Below are 20,816 nucleotides of genomic sequence, written 5' to 3'. Positions count from 1 at the left end.
TAGTTCAAAAAGATTTGTTAAGACACAACAAAGTTAGCTTTGTAATTTATCAATCATGAATGCACACATGTACATATTACACACACATGCATCTATGCACCCACATATGTGTTACTTCTTTAGTTTTTCTGGCATGTCCAAGTTTGCAGATATCACCTTAGGGAGAGCCCATTCAAATTTCAGGAAAACCACTTATTCTAAGGTGGACACACAAAAAATTGCTGATACTCTCACCGGAAGTGTTTTTATGTTTAAAAGTTTACAAGGTAGCAATAGAGTTCCTGGAGTTGTATTCAGAAGACTGTTCAGAAAGGCAGTATTAGTTGGCTTCACTCTATGGGGGTGCTCAACAGCGGGTGAGTGGAGCAGGACTGGGGCCACATTTTCTTCTGGAGGAAGGAGAGCCTTATGCAGGTGGAGTGAAACTTATCAGAAGCTCTTTCCACATCAAGAGTTTTTTTCAGGATCCAGTTTTATAAATAAACCTAAATAGACAAACAAACAAACAAAGAAAACCTGAAAATAAGTCAACTGACTTCAACCTGATGGGATTTCTCTGAATAGAAATATATATATTCAAAGAAAGGCATTTAGATTCATATTTGTAACTTCTACCTTTCATTTTTCAGCCAAATCGAGAATCAACTTTTGACTATCTCAATACTCTAACTATCTTCCCGAGGTAGCCACTTGGTCATTTTATGGTTCACTGCCACTTCCATTAAAGACAGTCGGGAAGTGAAAGCAAGTAAAATTACAAGTGAGCCATCTGGTACCCTTTGTGATACTGAAAGGTTTGGTAAGATAGGAAGTATAAACCACAGCCTGAAATGAAGTTTTTAAATTTATGTATTCAAATTATTCATAATCTTCTTCCTTCTTCTCTCATCTATTATTTCAGCAAACAACTGATGCTTAGGGCAAAAAACCCCGAATTCTTAACACACAAAAAGCATTAACCATAAAGGAAAAGAATTTAATTAATGTGACTACATTAACATTAAAAACTTTTATTCATAAAAAAGATAATTCTTAAAGAAAATAAAAGACAACTTATATAAACTGAAAGAAGATATGTACAGTGTATGTATCCAATAAAAAGATTAGTTTAATATAAAATAATTATAGGTAATTATACACCAACCTACCTGGTTGGCTACCAAGGGCAGCCAATATTAACGTGTGTGGCTCTCCTAGAATAGCTCATGCAATACAAATATCTACAGATATGTTCACTTCCCTCCCACTTCTTTATTTTTCACTTTGAAATAATTTCAAGCTTACGAAAAACCTGTGAGACCACTACAAAGAACTGTTTGCTCCTAAACCACTGGAGACTAATTTGCTAAAATCTGTACAAAATGACAATATAAAGTTACTCAACACAACATTATTTGCAAAAGCAAAAGTCTGGGAAGACACACATGTCCAACACTTCCCACACCTAGAACTTGCCACACCTTGCCACACCTGGAACTCGCTTCTCCGACAGGGAGAAACTTGCCTCTCTTGACTGCCAGCTCATACTGATACCACCCACTCTCGGTGGGCTCTACACCCACGCCACTGTCTGTGTAGTAGCCTTGCTTACCCTGCTTGGGCTCTGACACCCTGAGCTGGGCCACGCACCCGTGTGGACACCCTCGGTGCTCCACTCAGGCTCCGACACGGTGCTGGGCCGAGGCAGCCACCTCTCCCTTTGGCCTCTCCTTCACCCTGTGCCTACCATGCCTGACTGTATAACTACTGAATAAATTATTCAGGAAGAAAGGAAGGGTTGAAAGGGAAAGAAGAAGAAAAGGGGAAGAGAATGAGAAGAACCTCTTTACTTTTTCTACACTAATGATAATATCTGCATATTGTATTTTTCATTCAATGTACAGGTCCAGCAGAAGTAACGCCTGCTTGAGTGTGGTTGGTAGGGTAATAATATGGGTGTCATATTTTATAGTTTTAATTTGAACATTTCACCTAAAATGTCATATGGTGTGCTTGAGTGTGATGTTGTTATGTTACAGAATTACATGCTTATGATTTTGTAATAAAAAGGGGGAGTTATTTGTGCTGGACCCTGTATATCAATGAGGGCTCCATATTATGCATGAAGAGTTTCCTTATTCTTATTTATGGCACCACAACATTCCACAGTGCTTTTTATGGCATGCATAATACAGTCTACGGATAAACTGTAGTCTTTTTAACCTGTCTTCTATCTATGGATATCTGTGTTTTGCTAATCTTTTGTTATTCCACATAATGTTGCCTGAGTGACACAATCACCAGGGCACCAGAACAGCCATGTGCACTGTAATTTTGCACCTGTGGGATGAAGTCCTGGAAATGGGTCAAAGGGTACATGACTTGGTAATTTTGATCAATAACGTCAAATAGCTCCCTACTGGCATGTATAAGGAATATTTTCATTCTTAACTTATTCTTTGAATGACAGGGAATTAAACACTTCTGGGCATGTGTGACTTATAAAACCAAAGCAAAACAAACAAAAACCAGCACCACCACCATAAGACCTGGAAAAACACAAACAAAATAACAAAATCCAAACAAATACTCCAAAGCAAAAAAACAAAACAACAACAACAACAAAAAACCTCAAACCAAACTAAAGCAAACCAAAATAAAGGGAGCGGCAGCTTCTTACTTGTTGCCTCTGAGTACAGGGTAGTCTCATCAACACTCCGAACATCACAGGAAATAAACAGTTTTCTTCCTTCAGTTTTATCAAGGTGGCTATTGATCACAACAACAGAACAAAGGGGGACAGGTCTGCAGAAGAAAAAAAGGGAAAAAAATCAGTTTTTATCAGATTTATGTAACATTGAGACATGATCAAGTGCATGACAAGGGGTGGCAACTTATTATACTTGGGTTCAGAAAGAGCTGACTACCCTAAATGAAATATTCCTTAACAATGCTGACACCAGCAGCCACTCGCATCCTTTTCCTCCCAAGCACCACTGCTTTGAGGTGGCTCCAGGGTATCTAGTCCCTGACTGCCCTGCTGGGTTAGGTTCAGAGGATCCCCAGGGATTCCAGCTTTGTGATGGAATCACACAGGCTGTCCCAGCTGCTGATCCCACGCAGTCTGAAGGGGGCTAAAATCCCTTAAAGAAATAAAAAGAGGACCATGGGATAGTCCCAGTCAGCTTCTCTCTTTTTCCCTGTCATAATCAAAATCTGTCACCCAATCCCTTTAGAGTAACTTTCACTAGAAAGACACCTAATAACAACAGATTGCTGGTAACAGCTGTCCAACAGAACTTTATGTGATGACAGAAATGTTACATATCTAAGCTGTCCAATATGGGAGCCACAGGTGACTGAGCATTCAAATTGTGGCTATTGTGAATGAAAAAAATGAATCTTTAAATTTATTTAATTTTAATTAATTTATATTTAAATTCAAATAGCAATATGTGACTGGGGGCTACAGTCACCTTTGTGAATCCTGGAGGACACTACTATAAAGAAAAAGACCTTCCTTTCTTGGCCGGGTAACTCAGTTGATTAGAGCGTTGTATACCAAGGTTGTGGGTTTGGTACCTGGTGAGGGCGCATGTAAGTATCAACTAATAAATACATAAATAAGTGGAACAACACACTGATGTTTCTTTATCTCTTTCTTAAATCAATAAATTTTAAAAAAAGATATTCCTTCAAAGGTGAAATTATAGCTGGCAGAACAACATAGAACAGGGAGATGTGTTTTGTGCTCCTATAGTACCACCATGTGGGTGAAGGAGCTACTCCAGGTGGAAAGGAAGTCATCACTGTGATTAACCTTTGCTCACTCTTCCCTCCCATTTGCTTTTCCGAACCTCTTGATGGAACAACCCAGCTTTAGAAAAGATTTCTTGGGACAATTCAAGATTTGCTAAGACCCAAGGGACATTGGGTGTTCTAGCCTGCCCAAATCCCCCTTTTCTACTAACATTGTTCCCTTCCTTTTCCATGTCTTACCCCTCACCTCATTCTGTCAATCACACCCACTGACAATCTAATCTCCCTTATCTGGGGAATGACCCCCATTCTTAACCCATGTAGACTGACTAGAGGTGACAGCTGACTCCCATCACCCCAGTACACATGAATAGTTGTGGGGTTGGGCAAAGGCCAAAATGGTCAGTCCTGGAACTTGCACTGGAGCCCTTGTGGCTGGGTTCTTTATCTGCTGAGGCTTGTAAAACACCAGCCTTCCTGGTGACCATTGTGGCACTACATTAGGAAGGGTACTTGGGGATAAAGCAGACCCAGAGGAAAGTGTGGCCGAGACACTAATGGCATCATTGAACACCTGCACCCAGCCACACCTGTCTTCTCAACCACACAGGCCAACAGGTTCCCTTCTTTCCTTAAGCTAGTGTGAGTTAAGAGTTCTATCTCTTGTATTGGAAAGAGTCCTTAATTAATGACAGGCTAAGAGAAAGGATCTCAGAAAATACATATGAATATAACTACTATATTTATGAAATATAATTTTGTAAATGCAAGTAATATTTAGGCACAGATTAGTTTGGTTGGCATAGGAAACAGGCTTCAAATAATTTTCCTTAATTTAATTCTACTACATAACTTACTAAGACAGTATTAGAGGCAGAAAAGAGGTGAGAGATAAAAAGGAAAATTTAAAAATAAAAGAGGTAAACATATATATATATATATATATATACACATAACAGAGAGTCTTAACAAATCCAAAAGATGGCTTTTTGAAAGACTAATAATCTCTGTCAAGAAAGATCAAGAAAAACAAGAGCATAAATAAATACCATTAAGACCAAAAGGTCATAACTACAGATTTAACTGAGATAACAAAATGAGAATACTGTGAGTAACTTCATGTCAATAAATTTTAAAATTCAGATGAAATGAAAAAACATGCAGATATATATGATATCAAAATTGAAAAAAAGAAATACTAGGAAGTCTGAATAGTTGAATAAAGAAGACATTGAGGCCCTAAGAGAATAGGGAAAGATCCCTGGTCTCTGAATCATTTCAGGGGAAGTCCCTCACTGACCAGAATACCACCCACGACTAAATATAAACAAAAAGAGTCTACTGACTTAAGTAAGTAAAATGTTGGTACTATTAATAGTAGCTAGTGTTTCCCTAACTGATTTACTATAGGTTTTTAAACAAATTCCCTTATTTTTGACTTCTAATTTAATGTGGCCATAGAACTTAGTTGTAAGATTCTGATTCTTTAAAATTATTGAGATTTGATTTATGGACCACTACATGATCAATTTTTGCAAATGCTCCATGTGTACCTGGGAAGAAAGTATATTTTCCAATTACTGGATATAGGGTTCTATATCTGTCCAATACATTATACTTGTTATTTCACGGTGTTTAAATTTCTCTTTTCTAATTTTTTTGGTCTGTTTCTCTATCATTAACTGAGAACAGTGTGTTGAAATCTTCCACTATGAAAGTGAATTAGTCAGTCAATTTCTCCCTGGATTCACTAGTTTTATTTATATACTTTGAAGTTATTTGCTAGGTACCTACTGATTTGGAATTGTTACTATCTGCTATTACACTGAATCTTTTATTATGAAGTAGCTGTCTCTATCCCTAACATAACTTTTTAAACAATTAATTATATGTATTTTTTGATATTCTAGCCCTCTTCTCGTTTGCTTTTTCCTGGCATATTTTCTTTCCTTTTGTCTAATTAAACAGTTTATAGCTTCTCACATTTTATAATCTCTTTTTTCAAAATAATTTTATAATCTCTTCCTTTGAAATAACAGTTTGGTCAATTTATTATGTTTAATGCAATTACTGATGTATTTAGATATTTCTTTTATTGGCATTCCATTTGACTCTCTTTCTTACATTTTTAAAAATGGAATTTTATTTTATTTACCTTGCTTTTACTTTTCTACTAGTTTAGGCTTTAGTTATACATTCATTCCTCTCCACTGAAAAATACAAACATGTTGAACATTAATTTATGTTCACCCTCTCCCAAACTACATGCTATTTTTGTTCAATATTTTACCTGTCCTTTTTTTACTTCCAAGAATTTAGACATTATTATTACTTATATGTAGACTGTTTAGAGTTACATTGTCTACATGTTTACTCATGTATTTGCTCACTGTCTTCTTATCCTTCTGCCTGGTGGGATTACTTTCCTTCTTTCGGTAGTACATTCTTTAGAAATTCCCTAGGTATGGTCCTGTTGTTTATAAACTTTCTCCATTTTGTTGAAACAAAAATGTCTTTTTCCCTAATTTTTAAACTTTAGTTTTTCTGAAAGCATGATTCTGAGGCAGGATAGTAAGAAGCTGGGCAAATTTCTGGGTAAGTGGAATGGGGAAACTGAGACAAAATAATTAAACAAAGCCAAACAATTCTGAACAACTCACAGTCAACTAGTGAATCATGAGATCCCAGAGCAAATGGTTTATACGTCTCCTCCCTAACCAGAGAATAAATAGCTTAAATCATCCTGTTTGGGGAGATAGAGAACAGAGACTCAGTTAATGCCATTTATGCCAGCCATACCCAAGGATTTATAAAGGCAGGGGAACAAAAACCAAAAACCCAATTAGAGCTGGAATGATCCAACATAAAAGTGAAACAGTAAAGCAGACTAAAGACTAATCCCAAACTTCCCTACCTGTTAATTTATTATGCACCAGGCATATTAAAAATGCACCTGGCCCTGGCCAGTGTGGCTCAGCTGGTTGGGCAGCATCCTATAACCAAAAGTTTGCTGGTTCAGTTCCTGGTCAGGGGGTATATGATGCACCCAGTGCAGGTGCATAAGGGAGGCAACTACTCAATGTTTCTCTCTAAAAGCAATGAAAAAATGTCCTCGGGTAAGGATAAACAAAACAAAACAAAAAACAGCACCTGAAAAGCTGATGAATATTCTGCTGAAACCCTCCCCTATGAAGAGAGACAAAATCCTGAAGACAGAATACCAGCATGGGCTCTCTCTTGAGCACAACCTTGCCCCTTCTCGGGCATGAACTTTTTACTGCCTCCTAACCTCTATGGGTCCCCATGAGACTTGCAACCAGGGGAGCAGCAGGCAGTGGCAGCTTGTCCTAGGCCAACCCCCGGTCCTGTCTGCAAAGGCTCCCCTTTCCTATGACTTTCCAGTGAGTTAAAAGCAGTCCCACCTTGGCTCACTTCTTTCATATAATGTTTATAGGGAGCCAAGGCAGAGCACCACCTGAGCTCTCCCCTGTTGCTTCTTCTACCCTAAATCCTTCCTTTGTTTGACTGTCCCCAGCTTTAATAAGCACATTCTCAAAATCACTTGGACTTGTACTGTGAAAGCTTTCCTGCGTGAAGTCAGGAGCCCATACACTACAGGCCAGCTCGAAGCAGACCTGATCCAGGCCAGGTCCCTGTCTGTTGACAATTCTAGGTTACATGTTTCCTTCAGGGCTCTTAAGACATGTAATTATCTTCTGGCTTCCACTATTGCTACTGAGAAGCTAGCTGACAGTGTGATGGTGCCCTCCTGCTTCTAAGAAACAAGATTGCTCTGAGTACCGTTTTATCTCTGACTGTTTTAAGATTTCTTTGCCTTCAGTATTCTTTAATTTCTTTGTGATATATCTAGACACGAACTTATTTTGATTTATCTTGGCTTGATTATGCTGTGCTTTCTATATCTGCGGGCTCATGTTTTTCTTTAGTTCAAGGATATATTCATTTATTATCTCTCCAAATACTGGATATCCCTTCCATGCTCTCCACCCTCTTCTTCTAGAACTCTGAATAGAGCGCATTTGAACTTTTCATTTGTCCTCTAGACCTTAACCTCTATGTTATATTTTTCATCTCTTTTTTTATTTTATGCTGGATTCAGGGTAATTTCTTCAGTTCTCTATTTCTGTTCACTTTCAGCAGGTTTAAAGCCTTTTAACCTATCCACTGAGGAGTGCTTGTCTTTAAACAATTACATTTTCATTTCTAAAAGTTTTAGGTTCTGTGGCCAATCTGCTCAATATTTTTTTATAGTTCCTTATTGCTTTCTCTTTTTGTGATTTCATCTTTTCTTTTATGTTGTGTATCTGATTATCATGATATATAAGTCCTGATCAGTTATTCATGGTTTCTGCTGATTCTCACTTATCGTGGTTTATTTCCTTGTGAATTTGGCACAGGGTCTAGTTGTTATGAAAGGGGAATGTCCTCTGGAATTTCTTGTCTGCCATGTTGCATGAAGAAGTCTAATCCAGAGCTTCCCAACCAATATGCCATAAATGGGCCATAGAAATGCTGAGATTTTTTTTTTCACCTGGCTAGCTACCACTAATAATTAGCTGCTTTGTCTATGTATCCTAATGTGCCAAGCACAAGGAAATAAATCAACATACTAAAGGCCATATATGAAAAGCCCACAGCTAACATCACCACACTCATTGGGGAAAGACTGAAAGCTTTTCCTCTAAGATGAGGAATATGGCAAGTATGACCACTTTCACTTCTTCTATTCAACTTATTACTACAAATCCTAGCCAGAGCAATTAGGCAAAAAAAAAAAAAAAAAAAAAAAAAGAAAGGCATCCAAATTGAGGAAGACATTATCTCTGTTCACAGATGACACGATTTTATATGTAGAAAACCCCAAAGCTTCCACAAAAGACTGTCACAACTAGTAAATAAATTCAGCAAAGTTGCAGGATATAATATCAACCCACAAAAACCAGTTGCATTTATATACACTAACAACAAACAATCTGAAGAGGAAGTTAAAAAATGATTTCATTTGCAATAGCTCAAAAATAAATACATAGGAATAAACAAGGAGGCCCAAAACTTGTACACTGAAAATCACAAAACATTGCTAAAAAAATTTAGAAAGATACAAATAAGTGGAAAGACATACTGCATTTATGAACTAAAAGTTAATACTGTTAAGATGTCAATACTAACCAAAGTGATCTATAGCAGTCAGATCATCCTGCCTATCATGAGAACACACAGAACAATCTACTATTTTTCTGATCATTAGCATTATTCTCCATTAATAGGAATCACGGATGTTTGTAGTTATTCCTTGTCCTGGCATATATGTGCCTTGTTGTTGCTAGAAGTAAAAGTAATGATACCAACAACAATAGCAAGCTGCTAACAGAGTATTTAACATGAGTTACTGAGTATTTGTTATGTGGCCAGATGTTGTTGTAGGTGTTTACATGGATTGATTCATTTACCAGCACCATGAGAAGTGCTGGGAAATTTATGGTCCCCGGGACAGGATTTTCCTATGACTTATCCTATGACTGGTGTATGTAAGAAATATGAAGTCTCGGGACTTCCGGCAAGATGGAGGAATAGGTGGACGCACCATATCTCCTCGCACAACCAAGATTAGAAAACCAATAATTTACAACAATAATTTACTATCAGAATAACACCCAGATCCGGCAGAGGATTTATCTGAATGGAAGTCGGGCAGCCAAGAAGTTGAAGTAGACGCGTTCATCCGGACTGGTAGGAAAAGACGAGCCTGGCAGGCGCGGGGCTGGCTCGGGTCGGCGGCGCACGGAGGTCGGGGGAAGGTTTGGTGTGAAATCGGCGCAAAAGCCATCCGGCGCGCAAGAAGGCAGCGGTGATCCCTGAGTACGCAAGCTGCGGCTGGCAGACCCAGAGGGGCAGCGATTGTGGACCAGGGCAGAGCTCGTGGCCCAGAAGCCCAGACAAGGGTCTGAGCCCAGAGGAACGGAACTACCGCCATTGTTTTCTCCTGCCCCGCCCCGCCCCCACATATAACGTCACAATCTAGCGACTGGAGTGCCCAGCCCCGGTGAACACCTAAGGCTCCGCCCCCCACTGTAACTAGAGCAACCAGACCAGAAAAAAAAAGGAGAGACAAGGGGGAAAAAAAACCATGTTTTCAACAGAGCAGATCAGTCCCCCAGGACTCATCCTTTTGAGCGACCAAGAATTAGCCAGTCTATCAGATGCGCAGTTCAAAACACTGGTGATCAGAAAGCTCATGGAACTGGTTGATTTTGGTCGAAATTTAGATGAAAGAATGCAGATTACCATAAAACAGATGCAGGAAGACACGCGGAGGAGAGCCAATAGTGAAAGGAAGGAATATGAGTCTCAAAACAATACAGTGGACCAGAAGGAAGATAGAATCAACCAAGCAGGAAAGCATGATGAAATAAGAATTCAAAAAATTGAGGAAAAGATTAAGAGCATCCAAGACACCTTTAAACGTTCCAATATCCGAATTATAGGGGTACCAGAATTGGAAGGGGAAAAGCAACAGATTGAGCACGTATTTGAACAAATAATAAAGGAGAACTTCCCCAAGCTGGCAAAGGGAACAGTCTTCCAAGAAATCCAAGAAGCTCAGAGAGCCCCAAAGAAGTTGGACCCAAGAAGAAACACACCAAGGCACATCATAACTACATTAGCCAAGGTAAAAACAAAGGAGAGAATCCTAGAAGCAGCAAGAGGTAAGGGGACAGTCACCTACAAAGGAGTTCCCATCAGACTGTCAGCTGATTTCTCCAAAGAGACCTTACAGGCAAGAAGGGGCTGGAAAGAAGTATTCCAAGTCATGAAAGACAAGGACCTACATCCCAGATTGCTCTATCCAGCAAAGCTATCGTTTAGAATGGAAGGGCAGATAAAGTGCTTCTCAGATAAGGTCAAGTTAAAGGAGTTCATCATCACCAAGCCCTTATTTTATGAAATGCTAAAGGGACTTATCTAAGAAAAGAAGATAAAGAAAAGACATGTATAGTAAAAGGACAGCAAACTCACAAATATTAACAACCACACCTAAAGCAAAACCAAAAGAAACTAAGTAAACAATTAGAACAGGAACAGAACCACAGAAATGGAGGGCACATGGAGGGTTAGCAGCAGGGGGGTGGGAGGAGGAGAGAGGGGGAAAAGGTATAGAGAATAAGTAGCATAGAATGTAGGTTGAAAATAGATAGGGGGAGGGCAAGAATAGTACGGGAAATGTAGAAACTAAAGAACTCATAAGTATGACACATGGACATGAACTAAAGGGGGAAATGTGGGTGGGAGGGGGGTACAGGGTGGAGGGGAGAGAAGGGGGGAAATGGGACAAATGTAATAGCATAATCAATAAAATATATTAAAAATTAATTAATTAATTAATTAATTAAAAAATATATATTAACCATTAAAAAAAAAAAAAAAAGAAATATGAAGTCTCCTTCCAGTTCCCTTGCCTCATGTAGGGGCAATTCTGAGGCATGCATTTCACTCCAGAGTTCCAGGTATGATCAGGCTGAAGCTCGCCTTTGCAGGACTTTGAGAGCTCAACCTTGGCTGGCTCCTTCCCCTTTCCTGTCCTGCTTCTCCCACTGCTCTGCTAGTTTCCTCCGGGAGCACTTCCTTAATAATTACTTGCACACAAATCTTTGTCTCAGGGTCTACTGCTGGGGAATCTGACCTGTGACACCTAAGAAAGAGAAAATACTCATGAATTTACCTATTATTATTATTATTATTTTCATGAATTTACCTTTTAAAATTGATGTTGAGATTGGCAGTCATGACAAGTCCTTCAGCTTTTATTGCAGACATACCAACAGTAGCATCAATCATGGTTGCAACAGCACCTCCATGAAGGAATCTAGTTGCAACAGGAAGGAAAGAAATGTTTTTGAATAGTGTGAAAAGAGAGAAACATTATCCAAGCATCTCCATATATTGTGATTTGCTTATGTCTCTGTTCAGTGTACTAAATGTCAAATATCCATGCCCCCAACTTTAATAGCATAGTATTTGTAATAAAACAGGATTTAATGGTAGTCAGATCACAAACAAGCAAAAAGCTAAAAATATCATTTAGAAAATTTATACTTTTAGTAAACTATACATGTCATTGTTTAAAAATTTAGGAAATGCAGATAAACAGAAGGAAAAGAAAAATAAATTAAAAATTATAAGGTCATCTAGTGACAAACCACTGTTAATGTGTCAATGATACTGTCTCAAATTATACTCTACTGCCTTATGTCTTATGCTTCTGTGACCATAATTTATTATAAACACCTTTCCAGGTCAATAAATATATCTACATTAATATTTTAATACCTTCATTCTATGAATACATGGGGATACTGCAAGATAACAATCTTTTAGACCCAAACTTCCAGGCTATCATTCTTACCCAGGCATTCCTTGCAGGTGAGGGCCTCCTTGAAACAAGCAAACTGTCCTTTTCTCAGCATCATTATAGAACATCACATATTCAAAGCCCAGGCCATCCTTAAAGCTCTCGGTGAAGATCTGGGCCTGTGACAGTTGTTCTTTGTCTACAAGTTTTGCAGTTGAAGGTAAAGAACCTGGGTGGTCACATGAGAAACAGATATGAGAAAGATGCTGTGACAGAGCTATAAACATCTGTGCCCTGCTAGAATAACAGGTCAACAAATGATTGATTACAATGTTAACCAGGTATAAAGCTAAAGGGAGCACTGACTGGTGTGGCTCAGTTGATTGGGCATTGTCCCACAAAGCAAAAGGGTGCTGGTTCGATTCCTGGTCAGGGAGCATTACGTGGGTTGTGGGTTTGTTCTTCGATTGGGGTGTGTAGAAGGTAATTGATTGATGTTTCTCACATTGATGTTTCTCTCCCTCCCTTTCTCCCTCCCTCCCTCCCTCTCTAAAAATAAATAAAATCTTTTAAAAAACTGAAGAGAATGGGAGGGTATCAAAGAAACAGAATATAAGATCTTTGTCCTTATGGAATCAACAGCCTAACTGGGGACATAGTAAATGTAAGTGAAATAATAACAAAGACCTTTCTCATACATGGCAAACACGTATGTTTCTCATACATGGCAAATATTTATGGTACATAAATGCTGAGGATATACTGAATAAAATACTAAGGTGTACACTGAAGTTCTTCTTTGAATAAATGTGGTTTAAATGAGATTTAAAACCCTGGCTAGTGTGGCTCAGTAGACTGAGCACTGGACTGTGAAGCATGGGGTTGCTGGTTCTATTCCCAGTCAGGGCACATGCCTAGGTTGCCTGCCTGGTCCCCAGCGGGGGGCATGCGAGAGGCAACCACACATTGGTGTTTCTCTCTTTCTCCCTCCCTCCCCTTCTCTATAAAAATAAACAAATAAATAAAATCTTTTAAAAATAAATGAAATTTAAAGAAAATGAATAATGTAACAGCAGGGAAGTTTTCTTGCAAAAATGAGTTTAGCCTGAGCAGAAGAGAGTTATCGTAGTGGATTAGAAACCAGTTTAGTCCAGCCTACTATTCCATGTGATTATGACTCTTAAGTTCCCAGACTTGGGGTTAGAACCATTAGGGTTCATCAAATCAAATTAGTGAGTTATAATCAAGCTTTAAAAAGAAACAGAATGCTTCACATATATCCTAGGGAAGTAGTAGTATACTTGTTTGTATACAGTTTTTCAATTAGACAACTGTGCACAAGTTGTATATATTACGTTGTGAGTCAAAATGCAGGTCACTTTAAAATAAAGACTGAAAACTACTGCTCTAAACAAAGGGTATATTTGTCCTTTCATATCTACTTCAAGATTTCACTCCCAAAACTCTTAGCTTTCTTTCACAGCTCATTATGATTTGCTATGCATAACATTATCTAAGTTTCTTTTATTGCTACTGAATTAATGCTTACTGACTTGGAAAAAGATATGAGATGAGAAGATCCGGGAGAAGTGGGGAGAAGGTCAGGCAGGGTGATTTTTACTTAGGCCATGAGCATCCTGGGGGGTGGGCACCCTGTCTTTTAGAATTTGTATGCTCAACAACTGGAATAAATATGTACTCTACATTCTCCAGCAGCTGTTGAGAAGATGAATGATTTAAAGGTTCAATGAAACTTAAAACTGAGCACCAGTATCATGGTATAGTAAAAAGAACCTTGTCCTGGGAATCAGACCTACAACTTGCTCATTTCTTCACACTTTATCCACACAGTGAGGAGATATACCTAAATGACTTCTAAGATCTCTTCCAACTCTGATATTCTGGAACTTCAGGGTAAGATAAGTACTGAACCTTTTATTTTTATTTAGGAGTCCAAAACTTATGGTCTAGATTATCGAACCTTGGGGTTATCTCATCAAAAAAAAAAGACGGTGGAATAAGTTTGTTAGAAATGCAGAATCTTAGGCTCTATCCCTGACCTACTGAAGCATGACCTGAATTTTAACAAGGTTCCCAGGCGCTTCATATTCGCATTTAAATCTGAGAGGCTCTGGTATTTTAAAACATGGGATAACACTGAAGGAAGCAGAGGAGTAACATGATAGGCCTGCATTTTGAGTTACTCTGCCAGCTGGATGAAAGGAGGGGTTTGCAGGGCATAAGAAAGATGAATGAGAACACCACTGAAACACTATAAAATCACAGTCACCCAAGTTATCTGCTAGGTGGGATCATTTTCTCCAGCAATGCTCAGCTGTATGAAGACCTGAGCAAAAAAAGAGATGGCAGATGGTTACATTCATCCAGGGCCCCAGGGCTGGGGTTTTCCTAAAAAGTAGACGAGAGAGGTTAAGACAGAAGAGGGCAATGGGAAGGAACAATGAGAAAGTAGAGGACTCAAAGAATTGTTTCTGTGGTGCCCTTGAACAAGTAAGTGAGAAGGAAAGAGGCTGTCATCAGAAAACAGGATGTCTAAATGTGTGGATTTGGAGGTTGTGCACTTTCTGACGATGATAAGGCTCAAGATGTCCAAGATGTCCTTGGGGGTGTGTAGCTGGGCTGGGTGAAAACGTTCACAGTTGATGGGGAAACAAATGAACTGAAGAGCCATGGTGTAGATGCTGGAGTTGCTGAGGATGGTAAATGGAATTGGGTAGAGAGGAAAATGGTTAACCAGTTGCTGAAATACTCAGCATACGAGGGAGCAGTTGGCAGATGACAGCAAGGAGGGGAGGAAGAGGAAGGTGATAAGCACAGATGGTATAAACCTCAAAGGAATGGGGCTTTCTTCAAAGAAAGGGGAAGTAATGGTTTGAAAGCAAGTGTGGATAGCGAAGAGGACCTCAAATTCTTCCCTATTCTGAGAGGGTCAATTTTCAGGCATGGGAAGGTGAATAGGCTGGATGAGGGGATGAGCAGAACCATGTGGGAACAAAACCCTGGAAAATAGTGACATTTAGGGAGCAGGTAGAGAGAACGAGGGAAGATTGGTCAGAGAGGTTATGAAAACCAAGAAAAAAACAGTTTCAAGGTGAATGAAATCAACAACTGGGGTTGAAAAATGTCCACCAAATTTGGCACTTAGGTCACTAGTGGCTTAAGTGAAGACATTTCTGTACAGCTGTTGGGGTAGAAGCCAGACTGCCCTGGGTTAAGGACATTTAAGTAATTGTGTGATATGGTAAATAGTGAGAATGGAATTAGTAATACAGATTACTATTTTTTCTGCTTCATTTGCAAAATAGAGTAATTCTTATTTCTATCCATTGGAGGTTCTACTTGTATAAAGAAACTTATAAACTATTTTTTCTTGGTTAAGGTAGTTTGTTTTGTTTTTTTTTTTAAGGATTTTATTTACTTATTTTTAGAGACAGGGGAAGGAGGGAGACAGAGAGGGAGAAAGAGAGTGAAGAGAAACACTGATGCAAGAGAGAAACATCATATGCACTCTGACTGGGACTGAATCTGCAACCCAGGAATGTGCTCTGACCAGGAATTGAACCAGCAACCTTTCGCTTTGCGGAACAATGCCCAACCAACTGAGCCACATTGGTCAGGGCTTGGTTAAAGTAGTTTTTTTTTTGTTTCATTCATTCCTTCAGCAAATATTGAAATATGGTACCATGAAGAAACAAAGGTAAGGAAAGGTAAAATAACTTGTCCGGAGTCATACAGCTTTAAATTGTGGAACCAGAATTTGAACACACATACTACATTTCAACCATTAAATTAGGAAGTTGCCAGCTTTTGGATGGCCTTTAAAGCCACAAAAATGAATGAGATTACTGATGGAGTATTGAGAAGACTAAGGCCTGAGACATGGAGCACCTTGATGTTAACAGTGTGAGGATAAGGAGGCATCAGCCAAAGCAGGTGAAAAGGAGGGACCAGTAAAATGGGAAAATGCAGTGTCCTGGAAGCCAAGTTTGAGGAGAAGGGAGTCAACTTTGCCAAAAGATGAGAGAGGTCATTAGTTAAAAACATGAAGGTTACTGATGCCCTTGGCAGGAGTAGTTTTGATGAAGTGGTAGGAGTGAGAGTCTGGTTGGAGTGGGTTTAACAGAGACTGGGAAGAGAGAAATGCGGTTGTGGTACCTCTGCATGTTGATGAGAGATATCTCAGAAAAGGGGCATCCTTAAGTAGGCCAAAGGGATGGAATGAGGTGCACAACTGGAAGGCTTAGCCTCTCCCAAGAGCATGGACAGTGCACTCAAAACAGGAAAAAGCAGAACATTAGGACAGCTGCAGGGAGGAGGTAAAATGAGGCAGTGGGAGACTGGAAGTTCTATTCTGACTGCTTTTATTTTTTCTCTCACTGAAATAGGAGGCAAGAGTGATCAGCTAAGAGTGAGGCTTGAGGAAAAGGTAGGAAATAGCCTAGGAGAGCAGCCGAGGGAATAGATGAGGGAAAAAAGAAGTACGACTGTCAGCCAACATTAAGGGTTTACTTCAGTTCATTCTTTATAAAACCATCACAATTTCCAAACCATATCTTTCTTAAAGATATGTTTGGATTAAAATATAACAAGTAAATTAGGAAATATCTGCATAAGCTTCATGAGGTCAGGGACCCTATTTGTGTAACTCAGGCCTGTTTCAGGAATACACTCGGCATAGCACAGATGCCCAACAGTTGCTAAACCAATAAATACTAGATGTTGCAAATCAAAAATCAAAAAGGTCTTTACAGGCTGAGTCTAAAAATGAAGAGACAGGCCTGACTGGTGTGGCTCATTGGGATGGGTGTTGTCCTGCAAAGCCAAGGTCACTGGCTCGACTGCCAGCCAGGGCACAGCCTGGGTTATGGTCCAGCTCTCTGATTGGGGAAGTGCAAGAGGCAACTGATCGATGTTTCTCTCCCTCTCTTTCTCCCTCTCTTCCCCACTCTCTAAAAATAAATAAAATCTGTAAAAAAATAAAAACAAAGAGAGAGATGTATATATTCTTCAGTTCAGCTCAGTAAGTTAGCCATGTAAATACAGAAGGAGGGAAACAAATAATTCAAATGAAAGACACAGGGTATTAGTTGACTGTCAGTCAGTGTGACATGGCTACTTACCAAGTACTAATGTCTTATTCTGCATGGGAAGATCATAATTTGAGTTCAAGCTTAATTCTGGGAAGTAGACACTAGGGATTCTGAGAAACAAAACATGTGCTGGGAAAAGCAACCAGGAATGTAAAGAAGACTGAAATACCCTCTGGGAGAAATGCCTGAAAATAACAGCGAAGACTGGCATAGAAATGAGAACTGGCAGGTGCACAGAGTGAGATGCATGTACCTAATTCCTACATGTAAAGGATCCCAAGGAAAGGATTACATTCACTCAGTGTGTTCCTAGATGGTAGAACTCAACAAACAGGTGAAGGTCACAAGAGATTACAGCTCAATATAGTCTAAGGAAGAAATCACTAATAATTAGAGCTGTCCAAAATGGAACAAGCCTCTTTGTCCCAAGTACCCCATGATTGGAGAGGTTCAGGTTAGGTCTGGATGCCTGGCTGACTGTAAAGGTTAATGTAGAAAGCAAGAGAAGACAGAAAAAGTTATATTATAGTAGTGGTTCCCAACCTTTCATTCTGAGGGAGCCCAGTGTCCTCTCTTCAATAGCAGTGGCTTAATAAGGACAGTACTGGACCATGAGGTTGCTCACCTCATTGTTTTCTTCATATCTATGCCCCAGTTCCTAGCACAATGTCTGCTATGCAGTAGGTGCTCAATAAACATTCGTGTAAGGAATAAGGCTAGTAATTTTCAAGGGAGAAAAGGAGGAAGTAGTAGTGGGGACTTCAGAATTCCTTTTAAGTGATTCTGATGGTCCCCTTGCATCCCCAGAATAAATAGTCTTCTAGATCTCAATGTTCAGATTCTGTTTATTTATTTATCCTGATTTGATTTATCTAATTATTTCAATACCTATGTACACTTGAAAAATCCTTTAAATAGTGGTTCCTAACATTTGTAGGTCATGAAGTCCTTTGAGAATCTCATGAAAGCCACTGATCTCTCCCTAAAAAAATAAACATTCTTTGGGGGAGGGAAGACCATTACTTTCTGATTTTATCTGAATGCTGTACTTCCTGCATTCTCATAAGGAAAGATGCTACAAGTCTTTGTTTTAAATGCAATCTAATTTGAGAGCCTAATTAGGTACTATAGCATCTTCTAAAATTATTGGTATTATCATCTTCACTTAAAGAGAAAACCAAAAATGAGTACAGTAAGACTGGCTTTTCAGTGTAAAGATAAAGCCAGTTTAAAGAATTTTCCATTTCTAGTCAGTTGTTAACATCAACACAAAAATCAGTGGTTCCCAAATTCCAGGACCCACCTGCACCCAAATCATCTGGAAGGTTGTTAAAAATAGATTCTCAGACTCTACACCAAAGGATCGAGGTGATTCAGGTCAAGAGAAACACTGACAAACAACAGTTTAACTCTTCAATTAGTGAAAAACTGATAAGCCAATGCAGGCTTGGAAGCAAAATTTTCCAAGTTTTTCAATGTGCCCCTTTTAAAACATGACAGTTGGCTTGACTGTGGTTTTTACTCCTCCCAGACCCAAGAAAAGAGATGAAAAAAGCAATGGGAAGGAGTTACTCATTTTTCCCTGGGTATCTCACATGCATACGTGAAATATACATGTTAATAAACTTCTGCCTCTTTTTCTGGTTAATCTTTTTTATTTTTATTTATTTAAAAAAAAAACATTTTAGCCTCTCACATGGCCCCCACTGGGGACCTGGTCTGCAACCCAGGCATGTGCCCTGACTGGGAATCAAACTGGCGACCTTTTGATTTGCAGCCTGTGCTCAATCCACTGAGCTATCAGCCAGGGCTAATCTGTCTTTCTTTTAAAAAAATATTTTACTTATTTATTTTTTAGGGAGGGGAAAGGGAAGAAGAGAGGCAGAGAAACATCAGTGTGTGGTTGTCTCTCACATACCCACCAAAGCGTACCTGGCCCACAACCCAGGCACGTGCCCTGACTTGGAATTGAAGCTCTGACCTTTCGGTTTGCAGTCTGGCACTCAATTCACTAAGTTACACCAGCCAAGGCTAACCTGTCCTTTATTACAGGAGTCTCAGCCAAGAACTAAGAATAGTAGGAGGAAAGTCATTTTTCCTACCCTATAGTGTCTGGCAACTCATGTGGGACCTGCTGGGACATTCCATTTGCTCCAGAGCCTGCAAATGGGACGGGTTCTGGAAAAATGGGCAGAACTTGGCAAAGGGTTAGGAATTTACCAAAGTCTACTTTCTTGGACCTCTCTCTCTAGTGCCTGGTTGAGAGAGAAATGTAAAAATTTTATGTTGCTCCTTCTTTTGCAAATTCAGCTTAGCAGGAGAAAAACAGCTGTAAGAATTAGTTCTTTAAATTAGGTTAATGAATTAGCTTTCAGGTACCCACAGTTATCAATCCTTTCCCTCCCAGGGATAGTTATTGCTTTCCTGTTCATCTTGTTTTGAGTTCTGGGAACTTGGCTTGAATTTCTGTCTGCTGGGGCATGCAGGTTGTCAGTTCTTATGTGCAGTGGCTCAACTGTCAGGTTGGGGCCCCCAAAATATGGCTGGACAGAAATGTGGGTTGCACCCCATTTGTGGCTATCACCCTACCAACTGTTGCCAGCGCTTGGTGTGTGTGGGGGTGTTGTCTAAGTCTTTTTTCTTTTGGCTACTTTTGGGAGTGGTTCTGGATCTTGAGAGGGTTGCATCAAATTTTATACCCTTTTTGGGCACTTCTCTTGTGTCTCCATTAAGCCATAAATGGCTTGTTTTGGCTTTTAGTTATTGGTGTGAAAAGAAAAGGGAAACAAAAATTTAAGAAGGAGTTCAATACTGGCAGGAAAGTTTACTGTTTGTCCAGCTGGAACTCAGTAAGATATTTGAAAGAATTTTTGTTAAAGGAGATCCATAGTCATAAGGTGGCCAAATTGGAGGCTGATATTCAGAGCCTAATAGGATTCTTTTTCTTTTAAAATCCTCCCCAAAGGCATATTTATTGGTTTTAGAGAGAGGAGAACTAGGGGGAAGTGGAGAGGGAGTGGGGGGAGAGACAGACAGACAGACAGACATTGACTGGTTGCCTCTCATGCACACCCTGCTGGAAACTGAACCCACAACCTTTTGGTGTATGGGCTGATGCTCCAACAAACTGAGCCACCTGGCTAAGGCAGGACTATTTTTTATTGGGTTGGTCAAAAAGTTCATTTAGTTTTTTCCATATGATGGCTCTGCTAGTGCTTAGTTGTCTTTAACTTTATTCAAAACAATTGTTAGATTGCATTGTGACAGCTGTCATATCACCATGCATTTAAAAAAAACAAAACTGGTGAATTTCTGTGCAGCCATTTTAATATTGAAGATGGAAGAAGATATGCCAACATTTTTGATGTATTATGTTTTATTTCAAGAAAGGTAAAAACACAACTGAAATGCAAAAAAGATTTGTTCAGTGTATGAAGAAGATGCTGTGACTGATTGAATGTGTCAAAAATGGTTTGTGAAGTTTATTGGTACTATTGACATTTTGGTCAAATAATTCTTTGCTGTGGGGCTGTCTTATGCATTGGAAGATGTTTAGCAGTACCCTTGGCCTCTACCCATTAGAAGTCAATAGCCAG

General features: G+C 39.3%; 1 protein-coding gene across 2 annotated transcripts in view; it reads right to left on the bottom strand.

Moving 5' to 3' along the window:
- Window positions 1-33: 33 nt before the first annotated feature.
- Window positions 34-20,816, bottom strand: part of THEM4 (thioesterase superfamily member 4) — a 47,452-nt gene continuing 26,669 nt past the window's right edge. Inside the window, exons 3-6 of one of the 2 annotated variants that reach the window (XM_036015729.1) lie at window positions 12,164-12,338; window positions 11,513-11,623; window positions 2,660-2,784; window positions 34-405 (exon numbers count right to left, since the gene is read on the bottom strand). In XM_036015729.1, the coding sequence (XP_035871622.1) occupies window positions 347-405; window positions 2,660-2,784; window positions 11,513-11,623; window positions 12,164-12,338 (470 nt within the window). In that variant the 3' untranslated portion in view covers window positions 34-346. Of the gene's footprint in view, window positions 486-2,659; window positions 2,785-11,512; window positions 11,624-12,163; window positions 12,339-20,816 lie in introns of both variants that reach the window. The other variant, XM_028502984.2, reaches the window with a different exon arrangement.

Source organism: Phyllostomus discolor, chromosome 14 (assembly GCF_004126475.2).
Source record: "Phyllostomus discolor isolate MPI-MPIP mPhyDis1 chromosome 14, mPhyDis1.pri.v3, whole genome shotgun sequence".
NCBI classification, from domain to species: Eukaryota; Metazoa; Chordata; class Mammalia; order Chiroptera; family Phyllostomidae; genus Phyllostomus; species Phyllostomus discolor.
Note: the sequence above shows the minus strand (reverse complement) of the source record. Positions and strands in the feature narration are given on the sequence as shown.